This window comes from Fusarium sambucinum, chromosome III, assembly GCF_050947815.1.
Source record: "Fusarium sambucinum isolate potato_lamoka chromosome III, whole genome shotgun sequence".
NCBI classification, from domain to species: Eukaryota; Fungi; Ascomycota; class Sordariomycetes; order Hypocreales; family Nectriaceae; genus Fusarium; species Fusarium sambucinum.
The window spans coordinates 7,930,628-7,944,866 of NC_139292.1; the positions used below are offsets into that span (position 1 = coordinate 7,930,628).

The 14,239-nt window shown below is 48.1% G+C and overlaps 4 protein-coding genes across 4 annotated transcripts; 3 read left to right on the forward strand and 1 right to left on the reverse strand.

The window, feature by feature from the left end:
• Positions 1-142: 142 nt before the first annotated feature.
• On the forward strand, positions 143-1,094 carry FSST1_012838 (Alpha/Beta hydrolase protein; the record flags this gene model as incomplete). Its single annotated transcript, XM_083236101.1, has 2 exons — positions 143-316; positions 372-1,094. The coding sequence occupies 2 exons, from the start codon at positions 143-145 to the stop codon at positions 1,092-1,094; spliced, it is 897 nt and encodes a 298-aa protein (XP_083082534.1).
• Positions 1,095-1,265: 171 nt separating this feature from the next.
• On the reverse strand, positions 1,266-3,538 carry FSST1_012839 (multicopper oxidase-domain-containing protein; the record flags this gene model as incomplete). Its single annotated transcript, XM_083236102.1, has 7 exons — positions 1,266-1,640; positions 1,689-1,969; positions 2,026-2,310; positions 2,359-2,503; positions 2,550-2,602; positions 2,654-3,158; positions 3,209-3,538. The coding sequence occupies 7 exons, from the start codon at positions 3,536-3,538 to the stop codon at positions 1,266-1,268; spliced, it is 1,974 nt and encodes a 657-aa protein (XP_083082535.1).
• Positions 3,539-4,862: 1,324 nt separating this feature from the next.
• Positions 4,863-7,196, forward strand: FSST1_012840 (uncharacterized protein; the record flags this gene model as incomplete). Its single annotated transcript, XM_083236103.1, has 1 exon — positions 4,863-7,196. The coding sequence occupies one exon, from the start codon at positions 4,863-4,865 to the stop codon at positions 7,194-7,196; it is 2,334 nt and encodes a 777-aa protein (XP_083082536.1).
• Positions 7,197-8,314: 1,118 nt separating this feature from the next.
• FSST1_012841 (uncharacterized protein) lies at positions 8,315-13,338 on the forward strand (the record flags this gene model as incomplete). The annotated part of the gene is made up of 5 exons (XM_083236104.1): positions 8,315-8,470; positions 8,524-8,564; positions 8,615-9,384; positions 9,436-9,727; positions 9,780-13,338. 5 exons carry the CDS (start codon positions 8,315-8,317, stop codon positions 13,336-13,338), a joined length of 4,818 nt encoding a protein of 1,605 aa, XP_083082537.1.
• Between the last annotated feature and the right edge of the window lie 901 nt (positions 13,339-14,239).

The window sequence follows — 14,239 nt, forward strand, 5'->3', positions numbered from 1 at the left end:
CGGTACTTGAAACTCGCCTCACTTGAAGCTATAGGCATAGCGGCCATGGAGTATAAAGCTAGGATCAATCACTCTCGAGGAAGAGAAAGACAAGCAACAGCTCTATAGACAAACAAACAGAACCAGAAACAGAGTATCCACCATGCTTGACTTTCTCTCCCCACACAGGTTGTTGACTCAGCTCGTCCTGGGGGCTGGCCTTGTTGCGGCTCAGCTCCAGACTATCAACAACTTTGGACCAACCTACGACACCCGTCTGACTATGCAGGCCTACATACCTAGTAACCTCCCTGCTAACCCAGCAGTGGTTGTCGCCGTAAGTAACAACAATATTCGCAACATAATGTAAAGCCTGGGTTAATGAGACTTAGTTGCACCCTTGTGGTGGAAGTGGACAGGGTTATTTCCAGCAGACCAACAGATACAGAACTCTTGCCGATCAGCGCGGAGTTATCCTTGTCTACCCTTCTTCTCCCAAGGACTCTAACTGTTGGGATGTAGCCAGCACTAAGACTCTCAAGCATGATGGCCAGGGTGACAGCCAGGTCCTCGTCAACATGGTTGACTATGTCATCAACACGTACAAGGCCGACCGCAACAGAGTCTTCGTCACTGGTTCCAGCTCCGGATGCATGATGACCAACGTGCTCATCGCAACATACCCCGACCGTTTCGCTGCTGCCACCTGCTACTCTGGCGTTGCCGCCGGATGCATGGCCGGATCGCCAGGATCCAGCCCTATCAGCTCTGACCGTAAATGCTCCGACGGAAAGATTGTCAAGTCTGGACAAGAGTGGGCCAACCAGGTCAAGGCTATGTACCCTGGCTACAGTGGCTCTTACCCCCGCTTCAAGACCTGGCACGGTACCGCTGACTTTCTGGTCACCATTCAGAACCTCCAGGAACAGATCAAGGAGTGGTCTACTCTTAATGGTGTTTCTCTTACCAGCAGCCAACAGAACACTCCTCAACCTAGCTACACAACCATGATCTACGGAGACGGAACTAAGTTTGTTGCTGTATCTGCCGCTGGAGTTGGACATACTGTACCTGTTCAACCGGATGATGACTTCAAGTGGTTCCGTCTGATCTGATTCTGATTGTCGCCGGGGACCTGGGAAAACGGATGGTTTTAGGATATATGAGTTGGAGGTTCATGAAGAATAATGAAACAAGAATGATACTTAAGAAACAAAGCATGGTTTTAGTGTATATTTACCAGACTATATGGCCTTCTTTCAATTCTGGCATTGGACTGCCTAAAACTAAACTCCAGAATCATCCTGGAAGAGTTCAGCGTTCCAGAGATTGCTCTTATTTCCAAACCAGTCATTCCACCTGGTGCAAACTCTCTCCACTTCCTTCATCCTATCATTATTCATCATCCACTTGAGCCTCTCCTGCTGTTCTAGGATCTGAATAGCCAGACCACTCGATGCATGCCACGCGATGTGACAATGGAACAACCATGATCCAGGGTTGTCCGCTTTGAACGCGACAACAAGGTAGCCTCCTGCTGGAATAAGTGCTACATCCCGTCGAGGCGGGTTGTCCCATTTGAGTTTAACGTTTCCTGTGTCGAGGTCGCTAAAGTTGGTTCCTTGAGCAAGCAGAGCAAAGTCGTGTCCGTGAAGATGAAGCTGGTATTTGTTCAATAGTTGTCCTCAAGCCAGGACGGTTTTACTTACGGGATGAGCCACTGGGGCAAACACTCTGTCAGGTCTGTTGACAAGTGGGGCTTGGGGTGCAGTAATGGCGATGTAGATCCATTCATCCTTCTTGGAGTCTGGAACAACAAGATCGACAGCGTAATTAGGATCCCACGTGTCGTTGTTGAGATTGAGGATGGTCGGGTTGGAGAAATTAAGCCACAATGGGTTCTCTCCAAATGCCCACCATTGGAAAGCATTGCCCTTTTCTGGTCTGTCTTTGTATGTCTTTAGGCCAATGTCGAACTGACCTTTCTTGTCTGTTATAGGTTAGAAGAGCTATTACAACTTTCTTCTAATCACTGATTGTACTCACAGTCTAGCTCTACAGGCTTGACCTTCCACGGCAAGATCGGTTTCAGCATAGTATAATTCTCATCACGACATGCTGTACTGTACGCTGGGCGAAATGTCGTAGGTACCAAGGTACTAGAAGCGTTGTATCTTAGGATACCTTGTCGCTCATCGGGCTCATTACCGGGCTCGAAACCCTTGCATCTATCCGCGCCTACTGTACGGATCCAATAGTTTCCATCAGGCGATGCAGGAAGGACAGTAGTGTTGGTTGGAGTAGCATCGAGAACGATGTGGTAACGTTGGCCTGTTCATAGTCAGTTTTGTGACTGTTTATCATTTTCGAGTCACTCACCAATTCCAATGACGACGTGATTTACTTCATAAGGGTGGATGGGGACAAAGTCTGTTGACATGACTGTGAAGTTGTGGTTGTCGATGCTGAAGATCCAGGTTGTGTCGACTGAGGTGTTAATGACACGAAGGATGTACTTTTTGCCCTTGAAGTTGTTAGCCTTTGTCCTAAAATACCATGTGAAGTCTCACCTTCTCAACAGTCATATTGAACCTTTCACGTGGGAAACTTCCCGCGAAATTACCTGCAACAACATTAGTCTTGACAACTTCGAAAAGCAGGAGATTGTACATACCAACGCCGTTGATAAGTACACCGTTCATCAAGGGTCTAGTCGGGCTATTCGGCACAAGTTCTCTCTGCCAACTCTGGAATGCACTTCGATGACTCCAATCCGTGATGAGAATCGGGTCTCTGCCCTCGTCCCATGGCGCACTTGAAGGTCCATAAATGGTGATCGGTCCAGCCAATCCATCAGCATACTGGAGTGAGTAGTGGCTATGGTACCACGATGTTCCATACTGCACCGCACGGAAGGTATAAGTGAAGCTATCACCAGGGGCAATGGGACATTGAGTGACACCATTGACGCCGTCCATTTCGAAGGACTCTAGTTGACGAAGACCATGCCAGTGGATAGTCGTGCCGTTGTATTCAAGGTTGTTATGAACTGTTACCTTGATGATGTCACCCCAGCATGCTTGGATCCAAGGACCAGGGTATTGCTCGTTGAACACTTTACCATATGGATTATTGACGCCATCACCATTGATGTCTTGGTTAGTGACGTTGAGAGTGTACTGAAATTGTCAGTATACTACAGATGACAGTCAACAAGCAGAATTCATACCTCCCTCACGATGCCCTCGGGCCAGAAGTTCTCGTAGTCAGTGTTTATGTCGAATACCTGATCATATGGGCCTTTAAGCCAGCAAGAGCGATCATCTGCTGTCGTGCATTTCTCCCAACCTCTAAGCTCAGGGTACTTGCACTCAAATTCGACGCCATCCCTTTCGGGACCATTGGGAGCGGGAAAGCGGGGGTAAGGATGTTTACCGACGGGAGAATCGTGAGTAAAGGTCAGCACGTCTTGGTGAGGGCCCTGTTCTGGGAGACTGGGAGAGTGGAATACGGCAACAAAGGAGAATACGAACGCCTTGCAGGCGTCTGTAATCCACATCTTTGTGATTTGAAGAGACGAAGATTTCACAGTAAGAATGTAGTCAAGGATACGATTTAAGTTGAATAAATAGCAAGACAAGACTCTTGTTTGAGGAGAAGAGCGCAAGAGCACACCAATGGGCAAGGACGGGGCCGCATTTCTTTATCTTTTCATGCCTTCATGTTTCCTCTGCTCTCATTCCAAGCAGGCTTCACATCTGACACGCCACAGTCAGCCGCTGTGTAACATTTTATACGACCAGACAAATCACATTTTCCATCAACATGTCATCGCGAACTATCGGAATTTCAACCCACTAAGTAGTCCTAAAATCAGCCTTACAAGGTCCACGAGCTGCATGCAGATAACCTTTAGCGTATAGGAACTCATGGCGCTCACGCCACATTCTTAGTTCCGAGCTGACATTCCTAAGCTCAAGGTTTCAGGTCAGCGTGTGAAGAATACAGCCATATACGGTAGCCGTTGTCCATGATGACGATGGTTTGTGATACCGTAATATTCGGTGAAACTGATTGAGAGGAGTAAGCTGATTATAGTTGCAGTGGGGTATAGGCAAAACAACATCAATTCACTAGAGGCGGCAGCAAATCAATGATTGCCTCTTTTTCTTTTGTCAACCGGTCAAGATGATATATAGAAGTAATTTGTACGGCCTCCCTTCAATTATATCCACAGAATATTACGGTAGTTGAGAAGAACATAAGTTCAGGACTGGCATTTGGACCATTCGACGTGCCGTGCCGCGACGCTACAGAATTTAGGGCTGACGTTTACATTCTTGGCAGTTTTTCAGTCAGCCATGAATCAGCCCCTGGACCGTAAGCAACCAATCAACTGTGACAATGAGCCGTCTGACGATGAAAAGTCAGGCTAGACTGTGAGACGAATGGGGAGACAAGAATAACAAGACGGAAAGCAGGCAATGATATCAATATGGCTTAATGAATTCATAAATGAGGATCTGAATTTCTGCCTTTTTTGGTGGACTATTCTTGATTGACATAAAGACTACGACTGCTGTTTATGATGGAATCGAAGGAACAACACGCCAAGATAACACCTGATGATGTTACAGTAGAGATGGAACCCATAACAACGCAACTACATAGTACCTATGCACGTTGCTTATGACTTACCGTTACATACCCATTCAATCGTCCGATATAAAATGCCTCATCCAAGAAACTACTGTATTTTCGGGTACATCATCGGCCCTATCTTGAGACATTATGATAAACAAATGTCAGTTCTTCCCTTTCCCCGTGGTTCAACAATTACAAAACGTTAAAGGGATATTTAGTCTCTACAAGACAGAGTCACCATGTCGAAAAAGCCAGAATTGTACGAATTCGAACGCAGCCTCAGAGCCAGCATATCACGGTATGGAGAGGAGAACTCCCAGAGATACTGCAATCGTATGCATCCCCGGAGCGGCCCGGAGTCTGTTGGTCCGCATATTGACTATAGAGGATTGATGTCATATCCTAAGATGTGCGGCGTGATGACCGACGATGAGATTGCCCATACGATGAGTACAGACCCATCATGGCAGTCGAAAGCTCGTGGTTGCCGAATGCACATCAGCGTGATTGAACAAGAAACTCATGATGATGATGACGATGATGATGCGGTAGAGGATGAAGATCAGCCGACATGGCAAGATCGGACGGTTGAAGTAAAAGACAGATCGAGGGTGGACCTGACCTCGGTAGACCCTTGTATCTGCCTGGATGACAACGGTGTTGGAATTGCGTTTCTGCTTAGCCTGGGGCTTCTTCTCAAGACCTGTCCTGATGGCCGTGTGGTGCAGGCCGTGGTAGAAGAGAATGCGCAGAGAACTTTTGTGCAGATACCACCGTCATGGGATCAAAGCAACTTTATCATGCTCGCCAAGGTGTTTAGTCTACTTGCTCTAGCGTTGGAGCGCTTAGACTACTTGGATATCCATCCGGACATGGAAAAGGTACTCGAAGCAGCGAGGTCAAAGATTCAAGATGAGCTCTTGATGACTATTGCAGCCAGGGCCAACGATGACGACTTGGAGGTTTCGGCGCCGGTGCTGCCGTTTCTGCCGCTTGATCGGTTGTGTGGCCATGGTCAGAGCCTCACTTTGGGGCACTTTCAACGCATTGTCTTGAGAACTGTACCATATTATGCCGTTGCGCCAAGGGACAAGTTTCATCGAGCTTCATGTGGTTGCCTATTTCCTGGTGGGCTGGCTGAGATAGGCAAAGATTTGGCGGTACCAGAGACCAAGGTCATTCCTCGGCGATTTTACGATGCCCACCGGAGCAATGAGTCGCATTTAAAAGACAAGATTGTGACCACTACTGTGGATACATCTATGGATAACTACGTTGCGCTTTCGTACCCTTGGAACTCATACGACTCTGATGACCTGGAAAGGATTATCGCGACAGTCGACAAGGTACTAGACCACCGGTATTATTGGGTCGATCGCTGGTGTATTGGCCAAGATAGCTATGAGGACAAGGAAAGGGAGGTTCCAAAGATGAAGGACTATTACTCGAATGCCGGGTGCACATTAATCCTTCCTGGGGTGGCACTTCCTACTGAGCTTGCTCAATTGAAGACGGATGGTGTAAAGGTCCAATTGTTTATGCCTGAATTGGCTCAGAAAGTAAAGGAGATTTGGAAGGGCTGCCAGTGGACCCGACGCTGCTGGACATTGCAGGAGGCTTATATGAGTAAAGAATGCATATTCTGGACAGGACAAGAGAACGCCCCTCTCATTCATTGCTCTCAGCTCCTAGGTATACTACACAGTTCACCATTTGACAGCCACTACATCAATGCCCTGCCCTACTTACCTGTTGACATTGGTCAGTTTGGCGAAACAACGTTAGTCGGCAGGTCCTTAGCAATCGCCGAGTCAACCGCAGAGTCTATCTACCAAAGGTCCATCGTTAGATGCGCCGGTCATGGGACTGTTCTTGAGGCCAACGCCTACCAGCGCCCTTTGGCAGTGCTTGTGGATAAGATTCGCGGTCGGGAAGCCACTCTGGAGCTAGATGAGTACTACAGTCTCTTCTCCATGGCATCAGACAAGCTTCCTGCTGTCGATTACAAAATCAACACCACCCAACTTATTGAGAGGATGATAAGCACCGGCGCTCTAGGTGCAAATATCCTACTGACCAACACTGGGCAAGGCTCTGGTGGTAAAGGAAGTTGGGTGCCTCGCAGGTGTATTCAACGAGAGTATTCAATGATGGGGATGGAGGTCAACACATTACAACCGACTCTATCAGATGGTGCAATGATTATCAGTGCATATCCGCTCACAATGACGACCGAGAGCAAAGACCGCGACTACTTTGCTGCTGGCTCTCAGATGACTATGATGTATTTCCAGCACTTTCCAGCCACGGAATGGTCAGAGAAACATACTACTGACGTAGTTATATCTGGTGTGATAAGTCGCAAGCTGAACAAAGCTAGTAACTATCTTCTACTGCAACCGCCGAATTGGGGACACGCGAAATATACGAGTGGGTTGGTGCTCCTGGCGACTGAGAAACAGCAGCCAGGGGAACATTGTGTGGTAGATGCTACACTTCTGGATAATATGGCACAGGACAGATATCTGGAAAACCGGCATATGTACGATGGGAAGAGTTTCCATCTTATTTAACTGTAGACTATTATAGTTTAAGTAGAATTAGTTATTTGATGCGACTGTTGATTCTGTTTTTAGTATTCTTCATCTACTCTTGTTTTTTAGCGGATGCCCGATATTATTTCTCTGGGGTGTGTCTTACCTGGAATACTAATACACCAAACAGGTAACAATAGCAGGCATTCTAGTGTTGGTAGCCTGCAATTGGAGATCTTAACTACCGAATTTTATTGGTAGATTATACATGACACATAAGTCAAGACCGGTATGTGGGAATATTCCCGATGTTGCGTCGCAATCCTTGCTGTAGCATCTCCTTTTTGAAGAACAAGCTAAACGAATGTGGTCGATAATGAGTTTCAGTTATTCACAATGCTCAGGGTATTAGATAATTAATCGCTGGGAACAAAAAAGATGAAATCTCTGGGTTACCTTGTTCCGCTGAGTTCAGACATTCGTGGTTGGGACCCAAGCTAAAGGTTAATTTTTCTAGCTCGTTCTAGACAATCAGTTTGATATATACTAAATATTGTAATAATTGAAATTGTGTAGTTAGATGTTTTCTCATTCCCGCAATAACAGATAATCTGTCTCTTCTTTGTTGGTAAATATTCATCATAATCATCTCTATAGGGTATATCAAGACACCAATATGAGGCCCACCATTCCGCAAATCCAAGTCAATTCATCTCGACCTATCCGTAATTATCTTATCCTTATCCTTATCGATAGTCTGTTATCGTTAATTAACCAATCACTTCCCAAGACAAGACGGCTTCTCCCATATCCGGACACACCATCGTCTCAACCTCCACACATTATGCTTATTTCCTCCTCAACGATGTAACGCAATCTAATACTTTAGATCTTGGCATGTTTCCATCTGCAACGCCAACTGAAACAAGTTCATCCCTCTCTTTATCTATCATAATAATAAACTCTGGGCCTTTTTTTTTCTCTCTCTTTTCGTTTCTCTTTCATCCTCAATTCAATCCATTTGTTATCGCCCTGGTGGCGTGTTTTTGTTTCGTTGCGTATTATCTTCTCTTCTTATTGCCCTGGTGGCTATTCACGTTATAACATATATACCTTTTTGTTTTATCTTGTTTTCCGATTGAATCATAACTAATAATATGTCGCGCGCTTCTTGTCCTGTTTCTGGCTCCATCGGGGCTTCATGTCCTGCGTCTAGGTCTTCGCGAGGTAGTCGAAATCAGAGTATAAGTCAGCGACGAGGATGTGCCTTTTCGGGTGCGAGCCAACCTGGTGATATCCATTCCGCTTTCGATGTATGTCATGACTCCAACCTCTAATTCTCAACAACTACTAACTAATCATCAAGATCCCTCGAGGAGTCGATGCAGATGACTGGCTTCGAACAAGGTACGCTCGGCCTATCCTTCAATTGGTCTTCAACCACTAACAAAACACAGAGAACGAAGGTCCATCAACGAACTCCTCTACAAATCCTTCCCATCCCGCGAAACCCTCGACGGCGCAAAGACCCAACCCGAACTCGATGCCCTCAATGCAAGCGATCACTCCATCCTTGCCACAGCCCTTGGCGCACCAGGCCGTCAAGTCCTCCGACGCGCCGAAGAGATTGGACCTCTCACAGGCTGGCGCGACGGCTACCTAAGCGTTGAACACGGCTTTTGCCCACCCGACTACGAAGAACCCATCGCTGCTCTCGCTAGATCACCCGGTCGCATCTGGTCTGATCTCTGTGAGCGTATGCCAGGATGCTGTGCACGAGGTCGCGTCAGAGAAGCTGTAGCGAAGCTTCCTCTCGTCGAAGGTACAGAAGACAACATTCCCGACCAGGCACTTTGGGGAGCTGTTGTTGCTCTGGGCATGCTGTGCTCTATCTACCGATTTGAGGATAAGCATGATGGCACGGATGGTGTCGCTGTCACTTCCGGTACCTCCACAAGACCTACCTGCGAGATGGGTGACAAGTTGTGTCAGGAACTCGAAGGTATCCCAATGTGTATTGCACTTCCTTACTTCCAGATCTCTCGACGCATGGGACGTTCCTTGCCTCATCTGTCATTCCCCGATCAAGCATCCTACAACCTCAAGATCCGCGACACAAAGTCGACATACCCGTACCTGGCTCGCTTTGACAACACAGATCTTCGATGGCCAATGTTTGGTGAGCGCGCAGAAGTCGCCTTCCTCAAGGGTTGCGCCGATACATCTGGTGAGTATTATCGCCCTCTTACACATTTTCACCGCTGACCACCAATTGCAGCTTCATTCCAGCATGGCCCTGATGCCATCGCTGCTTGCCAAGAGCATGTCATGACTGGCAACATTGAAGGCCTCTTGCACGAGATGATTCGCCTCAAGGAAATTCTCGAACGAATGCCCAATGCCTTCCACAGCATCTCACCAAACCCCAATGCCGGTGACAACTATGTCTCTGCCGACAAGTGGGTTCGCTGGGGTTTGTTCTCAGCGCCCCTGTCGAAGCGTTGTCCCGCTGCTTCAGGCTTGCAGTTCCCACCTTATCTCATGATGGATGCATTCCTTGGTCGAAAGACGTGAGTACTCTTCCCCTCTATCTACCATTTCATTTGTACTAATACATCGCAGACACTCCTCCTTCCTCGGTGCTGAAGCCCTCCACCTCCGCGCTTGGCTTCCCTCCAACCACCGTGCCTTCATCGCAGCTATCCAATACCACTACTCCATCCCTCAGTTCGTCCAACAATCCAACGACCCTCGCCTCAAAGGTGTCTTGGAAGGCATCGTGGAAGCCTACACTGGCGAACGTGGCTTCATGGGCGTACACAGATACAAGGTTTTTGGCATTCTTGAGGTTGCTGCCAAGACAGGCCGTACCGCTACCAACGGCCTTTCTGGAGCTGCAGACGCCAACAGACCATGGGAAGAAACCCACCGTCAATTCTCAGACGCCATGAAAGAACGATTGGAGCCTTTCAGAGGCAAGCTTGACTTTGAGCCTCATTCTATGAGAGGTACCTTTGAAGAGTGCAGGTACATGGGTAAAGTGGCTGGCGTGAGCTCCATTGACAGGGATACCAAGAGGGGGACTGCCATGGTCACCATCGACATTCGAGACACAGGTATCACCTTTTCACCTGGTGATAGAATGGCAGTCATGCCACTCAATTCCTGGGAGGAGGTTGCGAAGATGGTCGCAGCTTTAGGTCTCGACCATCACCTCCGAGCCGATGTTTACACCACTGGAACGTGGTCTCGTTTCGCTCAGCATCTCTCTTCCATCACCAGCACACCCAATCGTCTCAATGTCCTTGACATCCTCCGCCGTGGCCACCTCGCACCCATCACCAAAGATCTCGCCGTCAAGGTCCATGAACTCCTTCACGCTTCTTCAAGCACTGTCTTGCAAGTCCTGGCTACAGACGAATGGCCTGTTCGTGGCTCATTGGGTGATCTTCTACAGCGAGCTGTCACCGACACGCCTAGTCACATATGGGACAAGGCATTTAGCCTCGACGATCTGGATTGGTTGACCGACCTTGTAACTTTGGAGGTTCCCAGAACGTACTCCATCTCAAGCTACAGCAATGACCTTCTGCCCAGCACAGTCGACCTTACCATCTCTCGTTCTGAGTATGATCTCTGTTCCATGTTCGATCAAGGCGAGAGTGTCGTTCGGGCTGGTGTGTCTAGTGGCTTCTTCAATCCTGACCCTTCAGCCGGCGTTGACAGTGCCATTCTCTCAGATGATGTTCTTATCGGCGTCTCACGACCTGTGTCCTTCCAACTTCCCATCGATGACATGGCTCCTTGTGCCTACTTCGCAGGTGGCAGTGGAATCGCCCCGTTTCGAAGTTTCTGGCAGCATCGACTTGCGACATCCGGACTTTCTGGCGGTCGTAACCTTCTCTATCTCGGAGTTCAATCGCGCGACAAGTTCTCCTACGAATCTGAACTTCGCAAGCTCGTCAACATCGGGTTCATGGAAGTTCACCTTGCTCTTTCCCGAGACCCGAATGGTTTGGTGTATGACGATGTCCTACGCGATTTGGTGGAGAAGGAGATTCCTCCTCGGTACATCGACACCTTGATCATTGAGCAGGGCAGTACTGTCTGCGATATGGTCATGTCGAAGAAGCAAGGTGGTTTGGGTGGATATATGTATGTCTGCGGTTCCGTCTCGGTCTTTGACTCTGTCATGAGCGGTATCCGCAAGGCCATTTATACTTATCGCACTGCTACTATGGAGACGGTGGACAAGATCATCAACAAAGCTTTCGCTGAGCGACGTTTCATGTTGGACGTGTTCATGTCTCCACGAGCAATTCCCGTCAATCTCCCCACCATCTCACAATCCAGTCTCGCGTTGCACACTGGTCATCGCAAGGGAGGACGAATGTGGATTGCTGTACACGGCAGCGTGTACGACGTTACAGACTTTTGTCCGATGCACCCCGGTGGTACACTCATCATCAAGTCCAATGCTGGAGTGGACTGCACCAAGTCTTTCGACAACCTCGCCCACACCAACAACCCCGAGGTATCCAGTCTTCTTACTCGCTACTTCATCGGACATTTGTCACCCAAGCCCGATTATCGTGACAGGGATGTTTCCAAGATGCATGATCTCTGGTCAGCGTATCTGCGCACGACTGTAGAGACACTTGTCGCGCATCAATTCGAGATGAACGATATCATGGGAGACACTCTGGATGCGCCTTCAAAGGATGATCCCAACGGTATCACCAACATCTGGCAGCGTGAAGACCTTCCCAACATCATCGCCATTCGTACCTTCTACGGCTACCAGAGCCGTCTTCTACAAGGTGGATTCGCTGCATTGTTTGGCCCCAAGCTGGAGGAGCTCGTCCTGCGACTCTCATTTGTCTTTGCAAGCGCTGGTGGACCAGGCGCTGCTTACAAGCTGCCTGACATCCTGGGAGTCATTGCTCGCGCAAAGACAAGCCCTGACGCAGCAACCATCACCAAGGAGATTAGCGCTCTTGGTGATTTTATTTGCGATCCCACATCTCAACTCCGCTTCCAGGAGCGAGGTGTGTTTAGCTACACAGCTAAATGCGTTCAGCTCGACATTGAGCTTCTTGAAGATCTGCGACAAGAAGCTTGCAATGGCATGGATGCCTTTAACAACGTCGCGTCCATGCTTGATCATTCCGATCCTGATGCCACGCCTTTGGCTGCGCTATCTACGTTCTTGCTTAGAACACTTGAGAAGATGGCTCATCGATTGGCCATGTTCTATGCTCAATTGGCACGTCTTTCGGTGTACCAACCGGAGCTTGAGCACAACCCTGCACGCACGCGCTGGGCATTCGTCAGAAAATGCATCCGCGATGGCACATTCTTCGTGCTTACGAGGGAAGTCAGCAGTGAGACAATGCTGGAACAGAGCGATTTCTACACCGCGTCTCAAAAGACAAACTTTGACGAGGTGGTCACGCAGATCAATCACCGTATTAGTATGATGGTTGAGGAAGTACCGCCAGAGCCTGAACCAAGCAGTGTCAACGCGGTGCATCAAGAACGTGGGAACAACTTGAGCAACACAACAACAGTGGATTCAGCGGCAGAGAGACTCAACGTGGGCGCCGTTTCTAGCATGTCTTCATTTATCCAGAACAACAAGAATGCAATTCGCCGGCTGAGTAGTATGCCCACTACATACATGGCCAGCCCATACCAGTTGCAGAATCTCCAGACAGCTCTCTCGTCAGATCCGAACCAGATGCTCAGTGCGCGAATGATGATGATGACAGGATACGCATCAACACCAAGTGTATCATCCCGTACCTCATCACCATCCTCTCGAAGAACCTCCGTAAGTCTCGGAGCATCAAGCGCTACAAGTTCAATGCCTCAATCGGGAGGAGAATCACTCCTGAAGATGGATGGAATGAATAGACGATCTCGTGGACAAAGTATCGCTTCTTCAGCGAGACAAAGTATGAGTTTGGCATCGTCTGTAGCAGAGAGGAGAAGTTTAAGTGTTTCGAGTTTGCGCATGTCGAGGAATATGAGTATGAGTGGGATTGGAGGTGTTAATGCTTCGAGAGGAAGAAGTGAAGAGGCTGGACAAGGGCATGGGCATATGAGGGAAGTGTCTGCTAGTAAGCTTTTGGCATTGAAGTTGGGGGCTTTGGCGGAGCAGAGGAGGAATTTTTATTAATTGGAATTGTATACACGAAGTAGTAATGAAGTTTATCTGATTGAAAACAATTCGTATTAAAAGAATGAGCAACTTGCATTTGTATGAGTGGTACAATGTGCTGTTGAACAGAGCTCAATCGGCCTAACAGTTGGCCATGTTGACGTTTTAGTGGTTTGTGCAAATATTACAGCACCTAGTTTCAGTGAGTAAATAGCCTAAGAGCACTAATTTCTTGGGGGGCTAGTCTTATATGTCTTGTTTTTTACGACCCGTCTCTCCGGGTCTCTGATTATTCTCCATTGCTTCTACCGTAAACCTTTGGATTCATGGTCGAGTGGATTATATCTGATGGAATCCGTCAACGAAGAATGCAAAGGTATAGCACCAGTCCGTATACATAAGAATAAACTAATATGCGTGGTTTAGGTTCAAGGAGCTATAAAATCTGACTCTGGGACCCGACACTCATCCTGGCATCTCTTCCTCAACATGGCGATAGTTAAAGGCGAGTCGGTATTCAGCCCACGGCGAGTCAGACCCATCTTTTTCCACCATCACTGGTGTCATACAGTTTGTCAGTAGCCTCTGTGTAGCCAGGCTCATGCACAAAACTTGACATGTAGTCAGCACGTTGCGCGACAGCCTCAATCACCGCACGCTAAACGACATACCGTAAATAACGCTTGTAGTGGCTAGCTCTAGTGAGATCGTCCTGTGGATACAGGCCTTTTGTCTGCGTAGTAGACTATTGACTTCCCGTGTGCACGGTGTCTCGTATCGGTTGTACAACACAGAATTACATCACTGACAACCAATTGAACCACTGCTGTAGTTATCTCGGTAGATCAATTATCGTGATCTGCAAAAGTGGCCAGCTGAAAAGATGCATGTCTCATCAGTCATCATGTACTCCCTCGAC